Here is a 17,809-nt window from a genome sequence, read left to right on the forward strand (position 1 = left end):
GGGACTTCAGTCAGCGCGTTCATGATGTTTTATGTTGGCCATCACATTCTGGCATGGGCAGCATCCACGGAGGTACGACTGACCAGTACCCTGCGGGCCCCCCGCCTCCCTCAGTCCCAGCTCCTCCTTTTTACTGATGTTAAACATCAAACGTTCCTTCCTCCTTTTGCCTGACGCCGGTTTCTCCCGTCGAACTGATATGGTGTCTCTACCAGTGAAGCCGGGACTGGAGTTGGATGAAGGGCCCCACGACACGGTGTCAGGGCCTCAGCCTGCATCACTTCCAACCTTTTTAAATGTGTTTCAGCTGCTGACACATAACAACCAACCAGATCATTAGTTGTCTACATGATTTATCTGCTCATCGAAGCGCACAACTCTTTCACCCTCTCTGTGACGGCAGTGTGGGTCGAGCAGGTTGGAGGTAAAGTTAAAAAGAGCTTTATTTTACAAACAAAACGCGAGCACACTTACAGACTGAGTCCAGAAAAATCCAAATGAGTAACGAAACAAAAATCCAAAACACCAAGAGACTGTCAGGAAGACGAGCTGGAAATAGTAAGACGACACTGAAGAGACCGGGGAACACGAACAGTGACCGCACAGCCAATCTACAGAAACATTTGTACCCGGGGGTAACGAGCGGGGCGGGAGCTACACGGGAGACTGGGGTCAACGTAACGAGGCAGGCAGAGGGACACCTGGGGGAACAGACAGTTTCAAAATAGCAGACAAGAAAGTAACTTCAGACAATAACAGAACCCCACGTAAACAGACAAACACGACCAACTATACCTCAGGGATCCTAACAGACGCAGAGCAGACTAAACTCAAATAATCCAGACAAGGAACTAGAAGTAAAAACTAAAACTAACGGCACAGGACTGAAACGCAGGACTAAGAGCTAAAGATCAAAGACATAAACCAGTAAGGACCGAGAGAAACAGAGGCAGCTAGAAAAACACACAAAATACAACTCAAACAGCCAAAACCAAACGTTGAACAGTCAGTTGCTTGTTCATCCAAAAAGAAACCCCCACATTCAGTTTTCTTATTAGCAGATATTATGTACTTTGACTTCTCCACCTTTCATCCCAGCCTTGTTCAGCTTCCTGCATCTTTTCTCAATAGAAACTTTCCAAAACTCTTCAAATATATCATTTCTCATAATATTGAAAAGTGTGGACTGTTCCAGCATCCACACCTGTGCCATGTGAAAATGCAGCCCTGACTTGATGCTCCTGTTCTTCCAGAAGTCTCGACTCCAGTTCGCCTGTTTGTGAATTCAGAAGAACTTCCTGTCCGCTGCTGCATCAGCAGGGCAGCCAGCTTCGTCGTTCGTAGTCTGAGTGATATTTTGATTAACTGAGACCTCTGTTAGTTGTCCAGTGGGAGCAGCTGTGCAACCATTTTAAATTGTACTTGAAACAGTCTTCATACTGTTGGTGTCTTAAAACCCAAATACAGTTTAACGTAAACTGATTCAAACCTTGAACCTCGTGTGTGTTCCTCCTTTCTTAGTTTCACCAGTGGTGGACGAAGTATTCAGACCCTTTACTTTAGTAAAAGTACTAATACCACACTGTAAAAGTACTCTGTTACAAGTAAAAGTACCACATTGACAGTGTTACTTAAGTAAAAGTATCCTATGTGAGTATTAAAGCAGTAAAGTGATGTGTATTACAGATTTTCTTGCAGGAGACGTTTAACTTTCGGGATTTTTATACCTTTAAATTAAATTGGCTGAAACGATTATATAGAAACCTCCATTAGGAATGTTTGACTTCTTCATGTGTTATCAAAGCTGGTGGCATGAGGTTGTTCTGACCTGTTAAAATGTCTGTCAGGCGGACATTTATATAAACACATCTCTCTTCATGGAATGTTGTGTTGGTAGATCAGTTATTGAACCGGAATGGTCTTCTGATGTCCGCTATGTTGCAAATATTTTTATACTTTTGTAAACATTGCAATCTCAAATAAAGGCTGAAAAAAAACAAAAGTGCAGCAGGATGTTGCTCATTCTGAACTCAGACTGCAGCTGATGGTCCTGGATCAGTGGTTTGTACAGATTCTGCAGAGCCCAAAGAGTCTCCTTCAGAACCAGCAGTCCAAAGATCAACGTTACTAATAAACATCACAGATATTAAAATCATTCAGAGGAGAAAAATCTCTAAAACCATCAAAGTTGTTGCCAAAGAAATGACTGTAGTTCAGCTGTTTAAACTGTTGGAGTGTAATTTATAACTAAACATCATATCTTGTGTAGGTGATTCAGTAAATGTAGTTTCTCTGAACCTCGCTCTGAGTTCCGGGTCGGAGTGAGACCTCCTGCCGTCTTTAGCATCTCCGCTCGGAGGCGGAAGCCGGAAGTGTAGTTTTGTTGTCAGCAACAGTTGCTGTTGTGTGTTTAACGCTGTTAGTTTGTGTCCCTGTGAGTTCGGGTCTGGCTTCTGTCCTGATCCGGTTTTAAACTCGGTGAACTTCAGTTTCTTCAGGGACTCTGAGGGTTGAACGGTCCGTCCGAGGACCCGGATGAAGCAGGAGCGGGAAGTTTAAACCAGCTGAGCTTAGCACGCGGCTAACAGCTAGCTAACAGTCAATAAAAGGACTTTATCAGAACCGGATCAACAGAACCGCCAGAATGCGGCCTCAGCCGGGATCCGGGTCCGACAGGCCGCCGGGTTCATCCGCTGAACCCAGTCCGGATCAGTCCTCCTGCAGCTCGGACACCGGGGACGTTTTAATCCGCTCCACTCGGGCTCTCCTTTCGGGTCGGAGACCTGAAGCCGGACCAGGACCCGGATCGGTCCAGATAACCGTCCAGAAGCTGCCGGAACCTCCGAACCAGCGTCCTGTGGCCGAACAGAGGCCGCAGAGCTCCGGGACAGAGACGCAACAGCCGAAGCCCCGACACAAGCCGGACAAGGGGCTCCGTCTGCGGGCAGCAGCGCGCCCTGAGCCCGGTAAGAGCTCCGGTAGGTGACCTGAGCCACAGGTGACCTGAGCTACAGGTGACCTGAGCCACAGGTGACCTGAGCCACAGGTGACCTGAGCCACAGGTGACCTGAGCTACAGGTGACCTGAGCCACAGGTGACCTGAGCCACAGGTGACCTGAGCCACAGGTGACCTGAGCTACAGGTGACCTGAGATACAGGTGACCTGAGCCACAGGTGACCTGAGCCACAGGTGACCTGAGCTACAGGTGACCTGAGCCACAGGTGACCTGAGCCACAGGTGACCTGAGCCACAGGTGACCTGAGCTACAGGTGACCTGAGCCACAGGTGACCTGAGCCACAGGTGACCTGAGATACAGGTGACCTGAGCCACAGGTGACCTGAGCTACAGGTGACCTGAGCTACAGGTGACCTGAGCTACAGGTGACCTGAGATACAGGTGACCTGAGCCACAGGTGACCTGAGATACAGGTGACCTGAGCCACAGGTGACCTGAGCCACAGGTGACCTGAGCTACAGGTGACCTGAGCCACAGGTGACCTGAGATACAGGTGACCTGAGCCACAGGTGACCTGAGCCACAGGTGACCTGAGCCACAGGTGACCTGAGCCACAGGTGACCTGAGATACAGGTGACCTGAGCTACAGGTGACCTGAGCTACAGGTGACCTGAGCCACAGGTGACCTGAGCCACAGGTGACCTGAGCCACAGGTGACCTGAGCCACAGGTGACCTGAGATACAGGTGACCTGAGCCACAGGTGACCTGAGCTACAGGTGACCTGAGATACAGGTGACCTGAGCCACAGGTGACCTGAGCTACAGGTGACCTGAGCCACAGGTGACCTGAGATACAGGTGACCTGAGCCACAGGTGACCTGAGCCACAGGTGACCTGAGCCACAGGTGACCTGAGCTACAGGTGACCTGAGCCACAGGTGACCTGAGCTACAGGTGACCTGAGCCACAGGTGACCTGAGCTACAGGTGACCTGAGCTACAGGTGACCTGAGCCACAGGTGACCTGAGATACAGGTGACCTGAGCCACAGGTGACCTGAGCTACAGGTGACCTGAGCCACAGGTGACCTGAGCCACAGGTGACCTGAGCCACAGGTGACCTGAGCCACAGGTGACCTGAGATACAGGTGACCTGAGCTACAGGTGACCTGAGCTACAGGTGACCTGAGACTGAGCTACAGGTGACCTGAGCTACAGGTGACCTGAGACTGAGCTACAGGTGACCTGAGCTACAGGTGACCTGAGACTGAGCTACAGGTGACCTGAGCTACAGGTGACCTGAGACTGAGCTACAGGTGACCTGAGACTGAGCTACAGGTGACCTGAGCTACAGGTGACCTGAGACTGAGCTACAGGTGACCTGAGCTACAGGTGACCTGAGCCACAGGTGACCTGAGACTGAGCTACAGGTGACCTGAGACTGAGCTACAGGTGACCTGAGCTACAGGTGACCTGAGACTGAGCCACAGGTGACCTGAGCTACAGGTGACCTGAGCCACAGGTGACCTGAGCCACAGGTGACCTGAGCCACAGGTGACCTGAGCCACAGGTGACCTGAGCCACAGGTGACCTGAGCCACAGGTGACCTGAGATACAGGTGACCTGAGCTACACGTGACCTGAGATACAGGTGACCTGAGCCACAGGTGACCTGAGCCACAGGTGACCTGAGCTACAGGTGACCTGAGCCACAGGTGACCTGAGCTACAGGTGACCTGAGCTACAGGTGACCTGAGCCACAGGTGACCTGAGCTACAGGTGACCTGAGCCACAGGTGACCTGAGTTACAGGTGACCTGAGCCACAGGTGACCTGAGATACAGGTGACCTGAGCCACAGGTGACCTGAGCCACAGGTGACCTGAGTTACAGGTGACCTGAGATACAGGTGACCTGAGCCACAGGTGACCTGAGCCACAGGTGACCTGAGTTACAGGTGACCTGAGCCACAGGTGACCTGAGCCACAGGTGACCTGAGCCACAGGTGACCTGAGTTACAGGTGACCTGAGATACAGGTGACCTGAGCCACAGGTGACCTGAGATACAGGTGACCTGAGCCACAGGTGACCTGAGCCACAGGTGACCTGAGTTACAGGTGACCTGAGATACAGGTGACCTGAGCCACAGGTGACCTGAGCCACAGGTGACCTGAGCCACAGGTGACCTGAGCCACAGGTGACCTGAGTTACAGGTGACCTGAGCCACAGGTGACCTGAGCCACAGGTGACCTGAGTTACAGGTGACCTGAGCCACAGGTGACCTGAGTTACAGGTGACCTGAGCCACAGGTGACCTGAGCCTCAGGTGACCTGAGCTTCAGGTGACCTGAGCCTCAGGTGACCTGAGATACAGGTGACCTGAGCCACAGGTGACCTGAGCTACAGGTGACCTGAGCCACAGGTGACCTGAGCCACAGGTGACCTGAGCCACAGGTGACCTGAGCCACAGGTGACCTGAGTTACAGGTGACCTGAGTTACAGGTGACCTGAGATACAGGTGACCTGAGTTACAGGTGACCTGAGCCACAGGTGACCTGAGTTACAGGTGACCTGAGCCACAGGTGACCTGAGTTACAGGTGACCTGAGTTACAGGTGACCTGAGTTACAGGTGACCTGAGATACAGGTGACCTGAGTTACAGGTGACCTGAGTTACAGGTGACCTGAGCCACAGGTGACCTGAGCTACAGGTGACCTGAGTTACAGGTGACCTGAGATACAGGTGACCTGAGCCACAGGTGACCTGAGCCACAGGTGACCTGAGTTACAGGTGACCTGAGTTACAGGTGACCTGAGATACAGGTGACCTGAGTTACAGGTGACCTGAGTTACAGGTGACCTGAGCCACAGGTGACCTGAGCTACAGGTGACCTGAGTTACAGGTGACCTGAGATACAGGTGACCTGAGTTACAGGTGACCTGAGCCACAGGTGACCTGAGTTACAGGTGACCTGAGTTACAGGTGACCTGAGTTACAGGTGACCTGAGCCACAGGTGACCTGAGTTACAGGTGACCTGAGCCACAGGTGACCTGAGTTACAGGTGACCTGAGTTACAGGTGACCTGAGTTACAGGTGACCTGAGATACAGGTGACCTGAGATACAGGTGACCTGAACCACAGGTGACCTGAGCCACAGGTGACCTGAGCCACAGGTGACCTGAGATACAGGTGTGGTGACTCAAACTGATATTCTATATTTATGTGTATGTCAGCACGAGTATCTACAAATATCTAAGCCCATAACAGTATTTAGATATTTATATGTAGCTGCTGCTCCATCAGTCCCGCTGGGTTTTATTTGACTGCACCTTTTAATATTTGTGTCCCTTGGATATTTCTTTGAAGTGGACTTAAACAAATGGTAAAATGTTTGCAGACACACGGACACTGAAGAACCCGGGACCTGCTGGACCTGCTGGACCTGCTGGACCTGCTGGACCGACCAAAGAGAACAGAGCGCCCGCAGGAAGAGTGAGTCTTCTTCTTCTTTACCTTGACGTGTGGACTCGGTGGCACCTGACCTGCAGCATCACACGCAGTTTGATGACGTTGAGCAGCGGCAGAATAAAGGTAGTCCTGAGGGTTTGACTCTTTCTGTTTTCTCCTCCAGCAGCCTCCTGCAGCCGAGTGGAGCCCAGACAGGAAGCTCTCGGCTGGAGCACCGAGCGACCGGCAGCCTGGTGAGAGCTCAATAATCCCTCAATAATCCGTCACTGTCGGACAGACACAGCGGCGGGCCAGTGACATCACTCAGATTAAATATGTGGTTGTTACTGATTCGTATTGACTTGATTAGTTTTAGAAACTGACGTTAAATCATTTTCTGAAACTAAAGTCTGACCCCCCCTCGCTTACATCATCGCCCTCAGGTCACGACCTTCTGACGTCACGCTTTGCTGCAGGAGGTCGAGGAGTCGTGCTCGCCGCTCTGAAACAACGGTGAGAACAGCTTCCTGTCTGACATTTAGGGAAAAGTCTTTTCCCTAAATGTCTTTTCTCTAATAGAGAGCGGTCTGATCCATCGTTTAACTTTGTTTATTGATCCTGAAGCTTCACAGAGCGTCACTGAGCTGCTGCTACTTTAACACGGAGCACCTGAACGCCTCGTGCGGCGCCTTCACTGCCCGCGTGTTCACCTGCTGTCATGTTCTCTCTGCTGCTCAGCTCTCACAGCGCCCCCCACAGGAGGGAGGTCAGAGTGCAGCTGTTGGACCCGGGGCCGCTCCGGACCAGCTCTCAGGATGCTTCAGGTCCCACGCCCAGCTCCCAGGATGCACTGGGTGTGACGGATGTCCAGACGCAGGTGGGGCCGTCCTCTGGTTGCCCTGGAGACGCCACCAACGCCGCAGCAGCTGCTGCAGCTGCAGCTGTAACCGCTGCTGCTCCTCTCATCAAGGTATATCTGGAACAGGAGTTACTGCAGTACTGACAGGGTACTGACAGAGTACTGACAGGGTACTGGTTACTGCAGTACTGGTTACTGCAGTACTGACAGGGTACTGACAGGGTACTGACAGGGTACTGGTTACTGCAGTACTGGTTACTGCAGTACTGACAGGGTACTGACAGGGTACTGCCTACTGCAGTACTGACATGGTACTGACAGAGTACTGACAGGGTACTGGTTACTGCAGTACTGACAGGGTACTGACAGAGTACTGACAGGGTACTGGTTACTGCAGTACTGGTTACTGACAGGGTACTGACAGGGTACTGGTTACTGCAGTACTGACAGAGTACTGGTTACTGCAGTACTGACAGGGTACTGACAGGGTACTGGTTACTGCAGTACTGACAGGGTACTGACAGGGTACTGGTTACTGCAGTACTGACAGGGCCCTGACAGAGTACTGACAGAGTACTGACAGGGTACTGACAGAGTACTGGTTACTGCAGTACTGACAGGGTACTGACAGGGTACTGGTTACTGCAGTACTGACAGGGCACTGACAGGGCACTGACAGAGTACTGACAGAGTACTGACAGGGTACTGGTTACTGCAGTACTGACAGGGTACTGACAGGGTACTGGTTACTGCAGTACTGGTTACTGCAGTACTGACAGGGTACTGACAGAGTACTGGTTACTGCAGTACTGACAGGGTACTGGCTACTGCAGTACTGGTTACTGACAGGGTACTGACAGGGTACTGGTTACTGCAGTACTGGTTACTGCAGTACTGACAGAGTACTGACAGGGTACTGGTTACTGCAGTACTGGTTACTGCAGTACTGACAGGGTAATGACAGGGTACTGGTTACTGCAGTACTGACAGGGTACTGACAGAGTACTGACAGGGTACTGGTTACTGCAGTACTGACAGGGTACTGACAGAGTACTGACAGGGTACTGGTTACTGCAGTACTGGTTACTGACAGGGTACTGACAGGGTACTGACAGGGTACTGGTTACTGCAGTACTGACAGGGTACTGACAGGGTACTGGTTACTGCAGTACTGACAGGGCACTGACAGGGCACTGACAGGGTACTGACAGGGCACTGACAGGGCACTGACAGGGTACTGACAGGGTACTGACAGAGTACTGGTTACTGCAGTACTGACAGGGTACTGGCTACTGCAGTACTGGTTACTGACAGGGTACTGGTTACTGCAGTACTGGTTACTGCAGTACTGACAGGGTACTGACAGGGTACTGGTTACTGCAGTACTGACAGGGTACTGACAGAGTACTGACAGGGTACTGGTTACTGCAGTACTGGTTACTGCAGTACTGACAGGGTACTGACAGGGTACTGGTTACTGCAGTACTGGTTACTGCAGTACTGACAGGGTACTGACAGGGTACTGGCTACTGCAGTACTGGTTACTGACAGGGTACTGACAGGGTACTGGTTACTGCAGTACTGACAGGGTACTGACAGGGTACTGGTTACTGCAGTACTGGTTACTGCAGTACTGACAGGGTACTGACAGGGTACTGGTTACTGCAGTACTGGTTACTGCAGTACTGACAGGGTAATGACAGGGTACTGGTTACTGCAGTACTGACAGGGTACTGACAGGGTACTGGTTACTGCAGTACTGACAGGGTACTGACAGGGTACTGGTTACTGCAGTACTGACAGGGTACTGGTTACTGCAGTACTGGTTACTGCAGTACTGACAGGGTACTGACAGGGTACTGGTTACTGCAGTACTGGTTACTGCAGTACTGACAGGGTACTGACAGGGTACTGACAGGGTACTGGTTACTGCAGTACTGGTTACTGCAGTACTGACAGGGTACTGACAGGGTACTGACAGGGTACTGGTTACTGCAGTACTGACAGGGTACTGACAGGGTACTGGTTACTGCAGTACTGACAGGGTACTGACAGGGTACTGACAGGGTACTGACAGGGTACTGGTTACTGCAGTACTGACTCTGCTGCTCTCTGTGTCACCAGCTGATAGAAAAACACTGAATCTGTGACTCTGACAGAACGCAGTGATTTAGTCTGTTCTTCCCCTCTGTGTGTGTGTGCTGTGTGTGTGTGTCTGTGTGTCTGTGTGTGGTCTGTGTGTGTCTGTGTGTGTGTGCTGTGTGTCTGTGTGTGTGTGTCTGTGTGTGTGTGTGTGTGTCTGTGTGTGTGTGTGTCTGTGTGTGTGTGTCTGTATGTCTGTGTGTGTCTGTCTGTGTGTGTGTGTCTGTATGTCTGTGTGTCTGTCTGTGTGTGTGTCTGTGTGTGTGTGTATGTCTGTGTGTGTGTCTGTGTGTCTGTCTGTGTGTCTGTGTGTGTGTCTGTGTGTGTCTGTCTGTGTGTGTCTGTGTGTGTGTGGTGTGTCTGTGTGTCTGTCTGTGTGTCTGTCTGTGTCTGTGTGTGTGTGTGTCTGTGTGTCTGTCTGTGTGTGTCTGTGTGTCTGTCTGTGTGTCTGTCTGTGTGTTCTGTCTGTGTGTGTGTGTCTGTCTCTGTGTGTCTGTCTGTCTGTGTCTGTGTCTGTGTGTCTGTGGTCTGTCTGTGTGTGTCTGTGTGTCTGTCTGTGTGTCTGTCTGTGTGTGTCTGTCTGTGTCTGTGTGTGTCTGTCTGTGTGTGTGTGTGTCTGTGTGTCTGTCTGTGTGTCTGTGTGTGTGTCTGTCTGTGTCTGTGTGTGTCTGTCTGTGTGTGTGTGTCTGTGTGTCTGTCTGTGTGTCTGTCTGTGTGTGTCTGTGTGTGTGTGTCTGTTGTGGTCTGTCTGTGTGTGTGTGTGTCGTGTGTGTGTGTCTGTGTGTGTCTGTGTGTGTGTGTCTGTGTGTGTCTGTCTGTGTGTGTGTGTCTGTGTCTGTGTCGTGTGTGTGTGTGTGTGTGTGTGTGTGTGTGTGTCTGTGTGTGTGTGTGTGTGTGTGTGTCTTTGTGTCTGTGTGTCTGTGTGTGTGTGTGTGTGTGTGTGTCTGTGTGTGTGTCGTGTGTGTGTGTCTGTGTGTCTGTGTGTGTGTGTGTCTGTGTGTGTGTGTGTCTGTGTGTGTTGTGTCTGTGTGGTGTGTGTGTGTCTGTGTGTCTGTGTCTGTGTGTGTCTGTGTGTGTCTGTGTGTGTGTGTGTGTGTGTGTGTGTGTCTTTGTGTTGTGTGTGTGTGTGTGTGTGTGTGTGTGTGTGTGTGTGTGTGTGTGTGTGCAGGCTCAGTCAGAGATGGAGGCTCGTGTGTCTCACCTGGCTGCAGGTGTGCAGGAGCTGCTGCAGGCTGGCAGGTAAACATGTCGTCAAGTGTGTAAAACAGGTGCAGGAACACAGCTGCCCACCGGGGGGCGCTGCAGGCCAGGCAGAGCAGTGAGGCCGCAGCCTGATGGGTTTAATAGTCAACTTTCTTCATAAAGCACCATTTAAAACAAACAGAGTTTAATAAAGTAATAAATAAAAAAACAGACAGGCTAATTAATTCATGACACAACAAAAGATAGAAGTTCAACAAACAGACTCAAACACCAAATGCGATTGAAGACGAGACTTTTAAGGGGACGATCTGATGACTAAGGGACGCCTCGGGGCCGCTGAACGATACGATCGCCTTCTGTTTTCATCTGAGACGATTGAAGGTTTGATGATCTGAGGGAAGAGCGATCAGACGTTAGAGCAGAGAGTAAAGACGGAGCCAGAACATGTAAGGATTTAAAATCTGCACCTCGATCTGGACTCTGTGATCCGGTGAAGAGAGGCCAGCATCTGGGAGACGTGGTCCCTCCTCCTGGTACCAGTCAACAACCAATCAGCTGCATCCTGAACAAGCTGCAGACCTGATGATGAGTGACAGCTGCCAGACTACAAACAGTATTCAGTCTGAGCCGACGTCCTGACGAGGATTCCAGTTCTGTCCTCAGATGGAAACAGCAGAATGAGTCAGAGATGACCCCTGCAGTACCTTCCTAGCAGAGGGGGGCCCTCAGAGGCCCTGAGATTTCACTAAGTCCTCAGTTGGGTTTGGCTGCCAGATAATTAAACTTCTGTCTTTTTCTCATTTAGTTTTAGAGCTTAGTTTCATGAAGCCGTTCTAACTGGACTGAGTCTGTGTTCTGTCTGCGAGGTGCAGCTCTGACCTGAGAACACGTGGAAATCCAGATCTGTACTGGTCCTGGAACAGAGGAAGTGGTCCTCAAACTGTTTCACATCAACGACCCCTGAACTGGCACACATTAGGCCGTCTGACAGGAAACCATGACGTTCTGTCTTTCTGTTACTGAGGTGAAAAGAAATGGTTCCCCTGGAAACCCCTCAAGGACCCCTGGAGGCTGGGGGGCCTCCTTCGGCAGTGCCCAGGAGGGGAACTTGCACCTCTCCAGCTACCTGTATCTGTATCTGTGGTCCGAGCTGGACACAGAGAATAACTCAAGCAGACCGGACAGAAGAGTCTGGCCGGGACCTTCTTCAGGACTTCCTGTGTTGACTCTCCTGCCCGATCTGACCAATGAGAGGGCAGGATGTCCCCACCTGACTTTACTGATGCGTTTTAGTTCACTTGAGTTATTTTCTGTGTGAGAAGAAAAGAAACACACTGATCCTCACAGAGACACAAGAACACCACACACTGTGACATCACTGTGACATCACTGTCTGCTCTGTCGTTAGGGAGGGCGGGGACAGGGGGCGGAGCCTGAGTCAGCAGACGCTGCATCACCTGGAGACGCTGCACAGCCAACAGCTGCAGCTGCAGGTAAACACTCACCTGCTCAGCTGCTGCACACCTGGCTCTGCTCGCTGACTGCTCATTGGCTCTCCTCTCCTCCAATCAGAGCCAGCTGCTGGAGTCGGCCCTCAGGATAGCGGCGGGCCACGCCCCTGTGGCGCCTGCGACCTCTGACCTCACGGCTTCAGGTCAGCCGCCCCGTCTGCAGGTCACTCACCTGGACGCTGCAGGTAAACACACACTTTGTGACTTTCCAACGAAGGTTAAAGTCCAGGGCAGCTGGAAGAAGTCCTTTGGAGGGGGACGGGTCAGAGGGACCGGGTCAGAGGGACCGGGTCAGAGGGACCGGGTCAGGGGGACCGGGGGAGCCAGAGTTTCCTTAATGAATGACAAAGAGAAGAATTCTCCTCCAGTCAGTTTAAACAGGAAGGCTGGATTTAAGCGGGAACCTGGCGGGACTAAATATAAATATATTATAATAAATGAAGGTGAAAACATGAATCCAGCAGGTCAGACCTGCGATCGCCACGGTCCCACCCAGCAGGTCAGACCTGCGATCGCCACGGTCCCACCCAGCAGGTCAGACCTGCGATCGCCACGGTCCCACCCAGCAGGTCAGACCTGCGATCGCCACGGTCCCACCCAGCAGGTCAGACCTGCGATCGCCACGGTCCCACCCAGCAGGTCAGCCTGTCACTGATTGTTCAAACTGACGTCTGTTACATTAATACAATCTGGCTCATTCAGACCGTCAGCAGCAAATAATGCAACACTGTGTTTGAGCTGCACCACAGTCATCCTCACTCAGACAGTCCCGTCATCTCCAGCCTGCTAAAACGCCAGGACGGATCACTGATCACTTTTTATTTATTTATTGTAATTCTTATTTTATTGGTGTTCAGCAGCGGTCTCGTGTTTCTGTACAATGTAATCCAAAACCTGTTATTCATATTGTTGTCAGAAGAACGGATAGAAACACAGAGGAAACAAACCAAAACGAACATCTCTGTAGAGACGGGGGGAGATCTTTTTAATCCAGAACACTTACTGGGTCATGAAGATAAAGTCCGGTCGGTGTTGGGCTTTCCTGAGAGAGACATTTACTGGTCATTAAATCTTTTTTCAGCCATTCTTGAGGTCCATTTCCAAAGAATATGGTTTACTCTGTCCAGTTATTGAAGACTGCAGCCTGACCGCTGCCTTCATGTCCAGAGTCTCTGTGTTATGAGGAAGGACCGCGGAGCTTAGAGGCTCTCTGTCCGCACGTCGATGACGGGAGCTTCGTGTTCAGGATCATGTTTGGGTAAAAACTAACCGGGATATGTTTCTAAAGACGGAACTGCGTTCCAGTAAAGCGCCTCATCACAGACCTCAGAGGCGATGAGGCGCTGTGACCAGCAGGTGGCAGCAGGATCAGGCCTTCACAGAGAGAGGTGTGGACCTGATGACTCATCAGTTCACTTTACAGAACCTGATACAGGTGCTGCTTCCTGTCTCTGTGGACACCTGGGAGTCTTACTGTCCCCTGGACCGGGTCCACCTGATCCAGCGGGAGTTTAAGGGTGCTCTCACACCGGATCTGTGGACCGCACAACCATACCAAGACCGCTTGAGACGGGTCGGGCTGCTTCCCATAGCGGACTCTGGAGCGGTCCACATGAACCAATCATTTCAAGACTTTAAGGAGGTTGTAGACACGGCGCAGGGTCCGCCACGCTGAGCGCCATCAGCAGCCAATCAGCAGAGAGGTAGCAGGTAATAAAGCCTGCTGGACTGACAGTAATTAATAAGTGATCCTTTCGATCAGCTGTTTATTAATCTTATTGATCAGTAAGCGATCAACAGTCTGATCACGTTCTCTCTGATGGTCGATCTAAAGTTTGGATTCTCTTCACAGCGTCTGTGTTGGTGAACGTCAGATTTAACTTTTAAAGAACAGAAATCAATAACTGAGCCGGTTGATGTTTGATAAACGTGTCACTTCCTGCTTCCTGAAGGTCATCTGAAGGTCGGCCGCTGTGTTTATTATTTGACTCTATTTTTATTGGATTGATTATTTAAACGCTCGGGCGACTCTGACCAGAGGAAGTGGCTCTAGTTTCAAAGGGGCCCCTGAACACATCAGAGCGGATTGACCTACAGAACTGTGACCTTTGACCTTTAACCCCTTCACCTCTAAGTGATGTGTTTGTAGTCATCTGTCCAGGTGTTGCTGATCTGACTCTGCTTTCTCTCTCCATCAGCAGATGTCCTTAGCAACCAGCAGCAAAGCTCCTCGGCAACCACAGCCGCCGCCACGAGGAGACGTACCCAGTTGCTATGACAACTGCCCAGCAAACCAGGTGAGGTGAGGGGGGAGTGGGCGTTTGAGCGTGACAGTTACACACACAAACAAACCACAGCACCGAAGGAGGCGCGGGAAGGGAGGCGGCCGGCGGCGTGCGTGTCACAGCGCTGCTGAGGTCAGCTGGTGGCGCAGCGTGATGGGAACACGGCGCCAGGGCTGAATTCATGAAATGTGCAGATGTAAAATCTGGCCTTAATGTGAAGCTCTGTGACTGGCTGTTTGGTGGTGAAGTGCACCCTGGGAGTCGTAGTTCTCTGCTTGCTCTCAGTTTTCGTTAATATCTCAGGAGCAGGTTTCCTGTTGATCACAAACTGACCGCGACAGGAAACAGGAAGCGGAAATAACACCTCGCTTCAGTCACACAGAGCTGCAGAACCTGCAGAGCTCATCTGGTCCCCGTTATCACCCTAAACCACGAGTCCGGTCCCTCAGCTGGTAACGAGCCAGTAAACGAGGCTGCAGCTTTCCTCCTCACAGAACGGTTACCAGGCGCGTTACCACGGCAACAGTCTCATCGCAGTCTCCATCAGAGGCACAGGGGCGCTGATCTGTGCGTGTGTGGCGCTGAGCCAAGCAGCCGACTCGCTCGAGGTTTGATAACTTGGGTTTCATATTGTTCCCAGAATGCATCAGGGTGGCGTGGTGCCAGTTAACCCTGCCTGGACAGTGTGTGTGTGTCAAACAGAAGCATGACATCATTGCGGCGGAGCTGATCTTTAAAACGGCTGCAGACTTATTTCCTGTCGATCGGCTGATGGATCAGTCTCAGGCGTTCCTCGCCTTTCTGTCCAGCGCAGTGAGGACACAAAGAGTCCTGAGCCGGGCGACCGAGGCTCGCTCCACACAGAGAGAGAGAGAAAGCTGCCTAGCAACACTCACACCAGCTGCAGCTGATGAGTGAAGAAGAGATGCAGAGAGAAAGCAACAGGATGATCAGCTGATTCCACGTGGATCAGTGACAGATATCAGATCAATACTGTGACTGATGTGAGTCATGTGTTCTGTTTGTGGACCGGCTCCTGGACCGGCTCCTGGACTGGCTCCTGGACCGGCTCCTGGACCGGCTCCTGGACCGGCTCCTGTTTGCTGAGGAGCCTTTGTTCCTGGCTGTGACGTCATGCTGCACAGGAAACGACTGATTGGAAACTGATCACACATCAGTTTGTTTCTCTCCTGCAGCTGTGACGTCATAATGTGACGTCACTTACTCTACCAGGTGGCATTCCTGAGGGGGGGGGGGGGGAAACCAAATTCCTCAGCGGCTGTCTGCTTGAGGGGGAAACGCAGCCCCCCCCCTCTGCAGCACACGGAGCTCCAGCAGGAACAATAACCGGAGTCTGCAGTCTGTCTCTCCGGTTCTTTCTGCTCGCGGCTCCCGGAGCAGCAGGGACGGATCCGGGCATGATGTCCGCCCCGCAGGTCTCCTCGTCCCGCAGACAGTCGTGTTATCTGTGCCCTGCCCCGCATGCCCTGGGCCATGATCTGGGACTTCACCGAGCCTGTGTGCCGCGGCTGCGTCAACTACGAGGGCGCGGACCGGATCGAGTTCGTCATCGAGACAGCCCGCCACCTGAAGCGGGCTCACAGCTTCCAGGAGGCCCGGTCTCCCGCCGGCGGACCGCCTCCACCTCCGCAGCCCGCCGTGGCGAAGAGCCAGGCGGCTTTAATGACCGGGAAGGAGCCGATGGGGCAGCTGAACCACCACCAGCACCAGGCGGACGGACCGGGGAAGTCCCAGCAGCCCGGTTTGGACCGGTACTCGCTCGGTGCAGACAGCCGGGCTCGGTTTGACTACAGCGGGCACAGCAGCAGCAGGCTGCCCAACGGACTGGCCGGACCGAACGGGTTCAAACCGGACGACGGACCGCCCGAGCTGAACCGACAGAGCCCGAACTCGAGGAACAGGATCCACGGCGGGCTGGTGTCGGCACCGGGACAGATGAATGTACCTCCGAACCTGCTGCCTCAGACCCTGTTGGCGAGCAGAACCAACCCTCTCGGTGTCTCCCTGCCCGGACAGGGGGGGCTGTCAGATCCCGAGGGAAGCGGCCCGCCTCGGTGTCCAGCACGGACCAGGAGCGGGAGCTGAAAGAGAAGCAGCGGAACGTGGAGGTTCTGGCCGAGCTGAGCGAGAGTCTCCGGAACCGGCAGGACGAGTGGGCGAGCAAGCCGAAGACGGTGAGGGACACGCTGGTCTCTCTGTCCGGATCCACCCCGTTCGACGTCCGCTTCAAGAAGGACCACGGGCTGGTGGGCCGGGTGTTCGCCTTCGACGCCGTGTCCAAACCCGGGATGGAGCACGAGCTGAAGATCTTCATCGAGTACCCGAGCGGCTCCGGGAACGTGTTCTCCAGCGCCTCGGGGGTGGCCAAGCAGATGTACCAGGACTGCATGAAGGACTTCGGCAGAGGGCTGTCCTCCGGGTTCAAGTACCTGGAGTACGAGAAGAAGCACGGCTCCGGGGACTGGCGCCTGCTGGGGGACCTGTTACCGGAGTCCCTGCGCTTCTTTAAGGAGGGGGTGGGGGGGGACATGCTGCCGCAGCCCCACGTCGACGGCAGCTTCCCGCTGCTGCCCACCTCCCTGGTGCTCCCGGGCCGGGCTCTGGCTTCAGGCAGCGGGGGCAGCAGCTCCAGGGCCGGCGTGAGGAAGAGGAAAGCCTCCCCGGAGCCGGACTCTGCGGACCTGAAGCTGACGGAGGAGCAGCAGAGGCAGCAGTGGATCAACAGCCAGACCGAAGCCCTCAAACTCTCCATGGCGGCGAGCTCCTTCACCGGGCCGCCGCCTCCTCTCGGTCCGGGACACTCCGGCCCCCCCTCCGGCCGCGCCACCCCCCGGACTCCTGCGCTCCTCCGCAGAACGGACAGTCCCCGATGGCCGCGCTCATGTCCGTGGCGGACACGCTCGCGAACGCGCACTCCCCCAACAAGGACAGGGACTCGGTCCACTCCACCACCTCCTCCAGACACAACGCCGGCAGCCCGGTGTCGCCCGCCTCCGCGTCCGGGCAGAGGCGCCTCTCGTCCCGCAACGGAGACCTCGGACTCTCCGCCGCGTCGCAGTCCGCCGGTGGCATGGACCAGGCGCACGCGCAGAACGTGCCCGACTCCCCCATGGCCAACAGCGGGCCGCTGTGCTGCACCATCTGCCACGAACGCTTAGAGGACACGCACTTCGTTCAGTGTCCGCCGTCCCCGGACACAAGTTCTGCTTCCCCTGCTCCAGAGAGAGCATCAAGGCCCAGGGGGCCTCCGGGGAGGTGTACTGCCCCAGCGGGGAAAGTGCCCTGGTCGGCTCCAACGTGCCCTGGGCCTTCATGCAGGGGAGATAGCGACCATCCTGGCCGGAGACGTGAAGGTGAAGAAGGAGCGGGACCCTGAGGAGGAGGAGGAGG

General features: G+C 53.5%; 1 protein-coding gene and 1 pseudogene across 1 annotated transcript; both read left to right on the top strand.

Moving 5' to 3' along the window:
* The first annotated feature begins 2,411 nt into the window (after positions 1-2,411).
* On the top strand, positions 2,412-14,391 carry LOC119890916 (protein TALPID3-like). Its single transcript, XM_038702329.1, has 9 exons — positions 2,412-2,978; positions 6,349-6,443; positions 6,583-6,652; positions 6,842-6,911; positions 7,137-7,368; positions 10,568-10,638; positions 12,011-12,095; positions 12,175-12,298; positions 14,312-14,391. Exons 1-9 carry the CDS (start codon positions 2,645-2,647, stop codon positions 14,389-14,391), a joined length of 1,161 nt encoding a protein of 386 aa, XP_038558257.1. The 5' UTR covers positions 2,412-2,644.
* Positions 14,392-15,734: 1,343 nt separating this feature from the next.
* On the top strand, positions 15,735-17,805 carry LOC119890917 (annotated as a pseudogene).
* The last annotated feature ends 4 nt before the right edge of the window (positions 17,806-17,809 follow it).

The sequence above is a fragment of the Micropterus salmoides genome, unplaced genomic scaffold, assembly GCF_014851395.1.
Source record: "Micropterus salmoides isolate LMB-PRFRI ecotype aquatic unplaced genomic scaffold, ASM1485139v1 Ms_hic_scaffold_622, whole genome shotgun sequence".
Classification (NCBI taxonomy): domain Eukaryota; kingdom Metazoa; phylum Chordata; class Actinopteri; order Centrarchiformes; family Centrarchidae; genus Micropterus; species Micropterus salmoides.